Raw genomic sequence first — 10,035 nt, 5'->3', positions numbered from 1 at the left:
CCAGAAAGCTCCATTCCTCCAAAGTTGTTATTGCCACAAATTCTATTTTTATGCATTGTGTTCATTTGCATAGATTTATTATTTTTTCATACATTTGTCTTTTAAATAATATAGGAAATAAAAAGAAGAGCTACAAATGAAAAGAAAAAGGCCCGCACAATAATACTAGCTTTTATTTTTATGTGTATAGTTTACTGGAGTTCTTTATATCTTGATAAGGCTTTAAAAATTCCATCTAGTGTCCTTTTATTTCATTCTGAAGTACACCCTTTAGAATTTCTTATAGGGAAGTCTTTGTGGTGCACACTTGCAGCTTTCTGGGAATCTCTTCATTTCTCTTTCATTTTTGAAAGACAGTTTTGCTGAATATGGAATTTTTGGTTGACAGATTTTTCTTTCGGCCCTTTAAAACTATCATCCCACTCCCTTCTGGTCTCCCTGGTTTCTGATGAGAAATCTGTTCATTCTCCTAAGGGTCTTTTATGCATGATGAATTTTTCTTTTGCTAATTTCAAGATTCTCTTTTTGTCATTGGCCTTAGACGATTTAAATATAAAGTGTCTCAGTGTGGGTTTCATTATGTTTATCCTTCTTGGAGTTTATTGAACTTCTAGGAGATTTAGATTATTTTATTTTATTAAATATGGGAAGTTTTTAACCACTGCGTCTCCAAATATTTTGTCTGCCCCCTTTTCTCTCTCCTCTTAATGTGGGATCCTGTTATGCATATTTTAGTACTTTTCATAGCGTCTCATTCTCTTAAGCTCTATTCATTTTTCTCTGTTCTCTTTTTATTTGTTCTCAGACTGGATAATTTCAATTGGCCTTTCTTCAAGTTCACTGATTCTTTCTTCTGCCTGCTGAAATCTGCTGTTGAAACCCACTTGTAGTTTTCATTTTGGTTATTGTACATTTGAACTCCAAAATTTCTGGTTGGTTCCTTTTTATAATTTCTTTTTCTCTGTCGATATCTCTATTTGGTTCATACGTTATTGTCCCAGTTTCCATTAGCTCTTTGTCGATGGTGTCAATAACTCTTTGAGAATATTTAAGACAGTTAATTTAGAGTCTTTGGTTGGTTCAATGTCTGTGCTTCCTCAGGGACAATTTATGTTCATTTCTTCTGTAAATGGGTCATACTTCCTGCTTCTTTGCATGTTTTGCAACTTTTTGTTGAAAACTGAACATTTTGATTATAATGTGGTAACTCTGAAAGTCAGAATCTTCTCTCTCCCCAAGTTATCTTTTTATGGCTTGCTGTGGGCTATAGTTTTTGTTTAGTGACTTTTCTAAATTATTATTTTAAGTCTGTGTTCTTCTTAATATGTGGTCTCTGAAGTCTGTCTTCCTATAGCTGTGTTCAGCTAGCGATTTGTTGGAAAATTTCTTGAATGCCAGGAGAGAGAAGAAACAAAGGAAAAAGGACTCTCCTGGGTTTTGCAAAGTGTTTCTGCACTGGGACACTCCTTCAACACTTAGCCGGGCCATGTAGAACTCTGCCTTAGTGTTCACTTCCTGTTTGATTTTAGCTTAGAGATCAGAGAGAGCTGAAAGCTTCAGGTTTGCAAGTGTTTTCTGGGCATAAGTCTTGCCCTGGTCATGAACACAGCTTTTTAAATCTCCCAGTATATCCAGGCACTTTGAATGCCGTAATTTCTGAAAGAAACTGTCCCCAGATTTTCCTGTGGGGCCTTTAGCACTCTTGTGTCTGCCTCAACTATAATCTCTTTCCCCAAGCCGCTGAGGTGGTTCACCTGCCTTACATTGTTCCAGGAATGCTTACTGCTCTTCCGCCCCAAATGAGCTCTGACATAGGCAAACCAAAAGGAAGTGCCTTGCATTAGTCCTTCAGGTAACACCTGGACAGATTAGACCAGCAAACACAATTCCATGGGAGTATGGTCTGCTTTGCTCTGGAACCAGTAACCAGCTCCCTTCCTGAGGACATGGGCTGCCATCTTCAAGATAACCCTCATTCTGTAGACGGGGTGGGGTGGGGGGGACAATGGCAAGTAAAAACTCCATGAAATCTCCCTACTGTTTTTAAATTGTATTTTTCTTTGGAGTGCCTGGGTGGCTCAATTGGTTAAGTGTCTGACCCTTAATTTCAGGGTCATGAGTTCAAGCCCCGTGTTGGGGCTCAATGCTGGGCATGAAGCCTACTTTTAAAAACATTGCCTTCTTTAATTGACAGTCATTTGGTTACTGTAAACTTTTGACTGTTTTCCAGAGTGTGGACAAAGTTGATTGTGATAGTTTTTGTTTGATTTTTTTGATGTTTCTATGGAGAAGTGGGCCCTTGGAGCTACCTGCTTTGTCATTTTCACTGATATCGCTCCACTCCTGCTTTTTTTCTAGAAACTTTAGTTGTAGCTCTTACATTTGGGACTTAGATCTTTGTTGAATTAATTTTTGCATGTGATGTGAGATAGGGGTGAATGTTAGCTTTAATCCTTGTGAATATTCAGTTATTCCAGCATTGTTTGTTCAAAAGACTCTACTTTCCTCACTGAATTATATTGGCACCCTTTTAAAAATTAGTTGACCATAAATGGGTGGGACTATTTCTGGATTCTATTTTGTCTCATTGATGTATTTTTTACCTTAATAAACACCACACTGTCTTAATTACTGTAGCTTATAGTAAGTTTTGAGGTCAGGTCAGGTAAGCCCTTCAATTTTATTTTATTTTTTTCAAGATTGTCTTGGCTGTTCTAGGTCCTTTGCATTTCTTTTTTTTTTTTTCTTTTTAAGATTATATTTATTTATTCGACAGAGACAGAGACAGCCATTGAGAGAGGGAACACAAGCAGGGGGAGTGGGAGAGGAAGAAGCAGGCTGATAGTGGAGGAGCCTGATGTGGGGCTCTATCCCATAACGCCAGGATCACGCCCTGAGCCGAAGGCAGATGCTTAACCACTGTGCCACCCAGGCGCCCCTAGGTCCTTTGCATTTCAACATAGGTTTTAGAATCAGCCTTTTGAGTTTTACAAAAACAGTCTTCTGGAATTTTGTTGGGATTTCATTGAATATATAGATCAATTTGTGGAAAATAATTTTAACAGGATTGTTATTCATGAATATGGCATATCTTTTCATTTATTTCAGTCTTTAATTTCTCTCAGCAATGTTGTATAGTTTTCAGTGTAGGAGTCTTCTATTTATGTTGTTTCTTAGGCATTTGGTTTCTTTAAAGATTTTATTTATTTATTAGAGAGAGAGAGCATGAGTGGGGGAAAGGGCAGAGGGAGAGGAAGACAGACAAGCAGACTCCCTGCCAGACACAGAGCCTGACGCTGGCCTGATCCCAGGACTCTGAGATCATGATCTGAGCCAAAGTCAGATGCTTAACGGACTGAACCACCCAGGCGCCCCCGCATTTGATTTTTGTGACGCTATTGGAAACACTTACTTAAGTTTAATTTCAGTTTGCAGTTTGTTGTTAGATACAACTTACTTTTTTACTGTGGTAAAATATACGTGACATGAAATTTGCCATCTTAACTATTTTTAAGAGTACATTTCTATGGGGTTAAGTACATTCACATTGTTAAGTAACAGTGTTATACGCAAGTAATGAATCATGGAACTTTACATCAAAAACTAGGGATGTACTGTATGGTGACTAACATAATATAATAAAAAATTATTATAAAAAATAAAAGTAACAGTCGCCACCATCCATCTCCGAATCTCTTCCATCTTCTCCACCTGACTCTGTACCCATTGAACACTAACTTCCCATTCCCTCCTACCCCTGCCCCTGGCAAACACCGTTCTACTTTCTGTCTCTATGACTTTGACTACTCTAGGAGTTTCATATAAGAGGAATCATGCAGTGTTTGTTCTTTCATGACTGGCTTATTTCATTTAGCATTATGTCCTCAGGGCTCATTCATATTGTAAATTATGTCAAAATTCCTTCTTTCTGAAGGCGGAATAACATTCCATATGTGCTGCATTTTGTTAATTCATTCATCCATCAATGGACGTTTGGGTTGCCTCCACCTTTTGGCTATTGCGAATATGTTGCTATGACCATGCGTGTGTAAGTATCTGTTGAATTTCTCCTTTCATTTCTTTTGGGTATATACCCAGAATTGAACTTGTTGGGTCATATGGCAATTCTATTTGTAATATTTTGAGAATTGCCATATCATTTTCTACAACCACTGTACCATTTTGCATTCCCCCCAGCAATGCACAAATGTTCCAATTTCTCCACATCCTTGCCAACACTTGTTGTTTTGGTTTTTTGTTTGTTTTTTAATAAAAGTCGTCCTACTGGGTATGAAGTGGTATCTCATTGTGGGTTTGATTTGCATTTCCCTAATGACTAGTGATGTTGCACATCTTCTCACGTGCTTGTTGGCCATTTGCATATCTTCTTTGGACAATTGATTTTTGTATCCCGTGACTGTTCTAAACTCATGTATTCCAGTAGTTTGGGGGTAGATTCTTTATGACTTTCTATGTACATAATCAGGCTGTTTAAAAATGCAGATAGCCTTAGTACTTTTGTTCTAATCATTATGCCTTTTATTTTTTATTAACAGACTTTCCTTTTAGAGCTGTTTGAGGCATATGGAAAAATTGAGCTGAAAATAGAGTTCCCATGGGCTCCCTGCTCCCCATCCTGCTGCACACAGTTTAACTTATTATTAACATCTTGCATTAATGTGATACATTTATTATAATTGACAAACTGATATTGATACCTTATTATTAACTAAAGTGCATAATTTACATGAAAGTTTACTTTGTGTATGTAGCTCTATGGTTTTTGTCAAATATATAATTTCATGTATCTGCATTTATAATATCGTACAGAATGGCTCTAATACCGTAAAACTCTCCTGAGCTTCACTTATTCATCCCTCAGTCCCTCCGCCAAACACCTGCCAGCCAGTTACTCCCTCTATAGTTGGCCTTTTCCAGAATGTCATAGAGTTGGAATCATGTAATATGTAGCCTTTCCAGACGCTTCTACTTCACAATATGCCTTTAAGTTTCCTCCATGTCTTTTTCATGGCTTGAGAGCTCATTTCTTTTTCGCACTAAATATTCCATTGTGGTGTGAATGTACCACAGTGAGTTTATCAGTTTACCCATCGGAAGGACTTCTTGGTTGCTTTCAACTTTTGACAATTATGAATACAACTGCTGTAAGCATTCATATGCAGATTTTTGTGTAGACATACGTTTTCAACTCACTTGAGTAAATCCAAAGCAGCTCAACTGCTGGATCCTACCGGGAGCCTACTTCAGTTTTCTATTAAAGTGCCACACTGTCACTGGGGATGTACTGTATGGTGACTAACATAATATAATAAAAAATCATACCAAAAAAAAAAAAAGTGCCACACTGTCTTCCGGAGTGGCTGTGCCATTTACATTCCCACTGGCACTGAATGAGAGTTCCTGTTGCTCTACATCTTAGCCAGCATTTGGTACTGTCAGTGTTTTGACTTTAGACTTCTTAGTAATGTCATTTTTAATTTTCAATGCTGTAATGACATGTGGTGTCGCACATTTTTTCATAGGCCAGTTTGCCATCCGTACATCTTTTCAGGTGAAGTATCTGCTCAGGTCTTTTCTTAATTTTTAATGAGTTGTTCATTTTGTTATTGTTGAGTGTTCAGGGTCCTTTGTATTTTTTAGATAACAAACCCTTATCAGATGTGTCTTTTGCGAATATTTTCTTCCATTTTGTGGCTTGTCTTCTCTTTCTTTCGGCAGTGTCTTTGCAGAACAGAAGTTTTTATTTTAATGAAGTTCAGCTTGTGGGTTATTTCTTTCATGGCTCTAGGAGTATTATGCTTCTGTGATCCATTTTGAGTTGCTTTTTGTGAAGGGTGTAAGGTCCGTGTCTAGCTTCACTTTTTTTTCATGTGGATGTCCAGTTTTTTCAACATCATTCGTTGTAAAACCTTTCCCCATTGGATTGCCTTTGCTCCTTTTTCAAAGTTCAGTTTCCCGTATTTGTGTAGGCTGATTTCTGGGCTCTCGCTTCTGTTCCACTGATCTCTCTGTTCTTTCAACAATACCACACTGTCTTGATTACTGTAGCTTTACTGTAAATCTTGAAATTACACAGTGCCATCTCCTTTTGGGTTTGCCATGTGGGACAGAGAGAAGCAGAAGACAAGACAGGATGGAGACCCTGAACGGTGGTATCAGAACTGAGGTTGGAGATGTATCGGGTGAGGGGCTTGAGAGCATGTGGTGGGCATCCTGGGAGCAAGGAGATGAAATGCCACCTGGGAATCCTTTTTCAGGGCTGGAAGGGACCAGTAGGGGATGGGCCCTCACTTGCTGAGCTATCTTCTTAGGGGCCCAGTATGCTGGACCAGTCCGAGGGTCAAAATATTTCTTTGTTGATCAGGCCTAGGGCACATATCTCTTGGAACCACAATGTCGCCTGGGGGTGGAGCAAGAATGGAGAGTCCTTCAGAGCGCCCTCAGGCCCCCTCCTGCCCCAGGGCTACAAGCATTACCCCCCATCCCCACTTCTAGTGTTTCAGTGCATTCTCAGGGAGAGTTCCTTCTGCAGCTCCAGTCTCAATGACAGTGGGGAAGAGAAGGGAGGGTCTGTGATGCTCCGTGAGGGTGTCTGCCTCTGGAAGCCCCAGCTGCAGCCTCCGCTCTGCTGGGGACGCACAGGCGGCTCCACCCATCCAGGCCAACTCTGGCCACAGACCTGGCAGCTAAAGGGGATCCTCTCTGTGGACTCCTGCCCTATGTCTCATTCACCTCCTCTGCCTGGCGCTGGGAAGGGCTTAACTCAGCGGTTTCCAAATCGGTTTCCAAATCGTGGCTGCACATTGAATTCCAGTGCCCAGGCCTCTCCCCACACCACTTAAAGCAGAATCTCTGGGTGGGCCCGGGCGTTAGTATGTTTTGTGTCCACTGTAGGTTGACAGTCAGAGACTGAAAGCCTTGCCAGCCTGGGTTTTCACTACCTCTCACTGCAGGGGTGGCGCCTGCAGGCATCTTCATGCAGAATTCCACCCTGTTCAGCATGCACACCTAACTAGTCTCCTACCACTCATTCCAGCAGGGCGAGCAGGTGAGAGCCGGGTCCAAAGCTCCTGAAGGGGCTCCTTTGGAAGAGCAAAGTACCTGGTGCATCATCGCCACCTGCAGCTACTGAAGGCCTTGGGTGTCAGACTGATCCCTGAACCCCCACACCTGCCACAGCTCTTCTGGGGACACCCTCCCCTGAGCCCCAGACACATGCATAAGCGAGCGCACCCCTGAAGGGAGGGAAAGTCTTACCCAGCTGCAAGGCCCTCTGTCTTCTGTACCCTCCCCTCCTGGCCCTCCCGCCCCTCAGGCAAGGCCACCCATTGCAGCCCCCTAGGGAGGGTCATGAGCCTCAGGTTCTGGGAGGCAGGTTCAGAAACAAACATCTAAGGGACCTCGAGCATCAAAGCAGAGGCTGCGAGACTGGTACCCAGAGCGCCGAGTGTTAGCAGAAGACTCAGCCCGCGGAGGCCCATCGGCACCCCCCAGAGGCCGGCCTCGCAGAGGCCGTGGCAGTCTGTGGGAGGGTTGCGACCAAGGCAGGGGTCTTGGGGGGAATGCCAGAACAGCTGCTTCTGAAGATGCGGTAAGATTTAGAGGTCCATCCCCAAACCAGTGACTTCCAGTGGCACAGGGACGGCCCTTCCCCCACCCACTCCTAGACACCCTCCCTTGATTCCTCCGCTCCACCTCCCTGGGCTTTCTCTCCCCTCCCCCTCGGTGCCTGGTTCTCCCCGGGAGTGGCCAGCAGAGGGGAGGGAAGCCTTGTCTCAGCCCCTGGGGCCGAAGCTGCAGGCACAGCTGCTGCTGCTCAGCTCCTGCCCCGGCCTTCCCCAGGGCCGGCTCTGGCGGACCATGCCCCAGCAAGGCACAGCGCCTGGCCCGCTGCTGCTCAGCTGGGTGCCCTGTCCTCCTGGCCCCCTGCCGAGCGCTGCACTGGCCCTGAGGGCCCTGCCCAGCACAGGGCTTTGGAATCCTGGCCTTCCCAGCTGGCTCTGGCTGCGGCCTAACTCTCTGGTGTCCTACCCTGAATGGAGAAGCCTGGGGAGGAGCGGCAGAAAAATTAAGACCAGGGCATAGCCCTGCTTGTGGAGCTGGGATCAGGCTGAGGTGTCAGAGCCTATGCTGGGCCCTGGGGTCTCATTTGGGTGCAAGACGGCTCACGTTTGCCATGGGTGCAAGGGCCTAGGGTGGTGTGTCCCAGGATGGGCTCTAGACCATTGCTGAGGGGCTGATCCCTCTTGTATGGGTCTAATTTCCAAAGGGCAAGACTGTGGTCAGTAAGTGTCTTTATTGGAAGAGAGATCCAGTCTCCTTGGCTCTGCTAGCGCCCTAGGTCAAGAGGATTTCGATGTCAAGCTCCAGCCGGCTGGCTTTGACCTCATAGCGGCCCCGGATCAGGCCCCGGGTTTGGCTGGTATGCCAGCGCCAGTGAGACTGGATGATGCAGGCTGCCTGGCGAGCCTGGAGAAACCGTTTGCGGGCCTGCCACATTCGAACCTGGGCCTGCACCTTCACCACTGCCCACTCCTGGCAAGTGTAGAGTCTCAGGGCCAGGCGCCGTCTCTGCTCCAGCATCTTGGCCTGCATCGACCTCCACCAGCACTGGATGACCCAGGCCCTGAGTGCCGCGTGCAGTAGAGTCCGGCGGACCACGTTGCCACGCCACCATGACTGAATCTTTATGGCTGCCTTCTCTGACTGATCAGGGGAGGGAAGAACACGGAGATGCTCAGTCGGGTACCCGCCCATGGCTGTCACCGTCTGTGGCGCTGGGAAGAAAGGGGGCCCGGCACAAGCGGCCCTGCCCCCTCGTTTCCAGGCCCATCCATCTTATTTCCAGTCTCCCACTCCTCTGTAGTCGCTGCTCATCATCCACCAGGCAGACGCCTGCCGTGCGGGCCTTACTCACATGTTGCGTGTCCATGGCCCCGATCTTCACAGTCCACTCATCCATCAGTTAGGACACCTTAGTCTTTAGCCCCGCCCTCAACTGTTAGTCACCCCCCTCATTAGACTCCGCCCACCTGCACACAAGCCTCCCCCTCATCAACTCCTCTCCATACACATTTTTGCCACATCTCTGTCCCCTCTCCTCTTGCTCACGTCTCCTTGCGGGTTGACCAGTCCCCTCATTTGTTGGTTTCCGTCATTTTGGGGGCCTGCCGTTATCTCTTGCTTGCAGTATTTCTCAGAGCCCACTGGCGTCTTAAGTCCTGCTCTTTCTACACCTTCCAGTCACTTCTTTGTGCTCCTGCTGGTGGCAGCAAAGAGAGAGGCATGCAACTCTCCTTCAAGTAAGGGTACTGTAGAAACACCCATCCATAGCCAGTTGGGATTTCCAGAAGCTTAAGTGGCAGAGCCCGTGGGAGGGCCCCCAAGCACTGTGTTCACAGGCGAGTATGATTTCATGTAAAATTTGTGAAAGCAAGATTCTTTAGCTGCAATTGGAGAGGACCTTTGTCTCCGCCTCTCTGACGCCCTCTGTGGCCCTTCTATTGGGTGGTGTGGACCGGGCGGCAGCCTCCTCTGCGACATGACTAAGGAGAAGGAGAGTTAGGATGTGCGTACTTAGTTTGGGTTAAATGAGACAGATTTACGTGGTTCACAGTCACCCCTGGGAACAGACACGTCCTTGCTAGGCTCCTACCAGCTACTGTGCCATGGGGTGAATTTGCGGGGACAAAGGCTGCTACGGTCACATGAATGATATGAACGGATCCTCCAGCGCCTGGCACCAGAAGTAGGTGGGCAGGGGAGGAAGAGGGAGGTTTGAAAAGTGTGGAGACAAGAGCTGGTGTGTAGTAGAAAGTTCTTCCTGTTATCCGATTCTGTTCTCAACTGATGCCTGATTAAAACTGAAGTTCTGTCTTGTTGGGAATATATTTGAGAGTGCAGTGAGACAATTATAAAACATACCATACTTTTTTCTTACTTCGATGTCAATTTTGTGGAAGAGAATTGATCAGAATGAAACCCTGTGATTTCAGGGCAGCAGCTAGGAGAGCT

The 10,035-nt window shown here is 45.3% G+C and overlaps 1 protein-coding gene across 1 annotated transcript; it reads right to left on the bottom strand.

Annotated features, from left to right (window-relative positions):
- Window positions 1–8,193: 8,193 nt before the first annotated feature.
- On the bottom strand, window positions 8,194–8,953 carry IQCF6 (IQ motif containing F6). The gene is made up of 2 exons (XM_040628148.1): window positions 8,939–8,953; window positions 8,194–8,727 (listed from the first exon to the last, which is right to left on the bottom strand). The coding sequence occupies exons 1-2, from the start codon at window positions 8,951–8,953 to the stop codon at window positions 8,359–8,361; spliced, it is 384 nt and encodes a 127-aa protein (XP_040484082.1). The 3' UTR covers window positions 8,194–8,358.
- Window positions 8,954–10,035: the final 1,082 nt, after the last annotated feature.

The sequence above is a fragment of the Ursus maritimus genome, unplaced genomic scaffold (genome assembly GCF_017311325.1).
Source record: "Ursus maritimus isolate PB19 unplaced genomic scaffold, ASM1731132v1 scaffold_14, whole genome shotgun sequence".
Classification (NCBI taxonomy): Eukaryota; Metazoa; Chordata; class Mammalia; order Carnivora; family Ursidae; genus Ursus; species Ursus maritimus.
The sequence above is the reverse complement of the archived record's forward strand: the minus strand, read 5'-3'. Positions and strand labels throughout refer to the sequence as shown.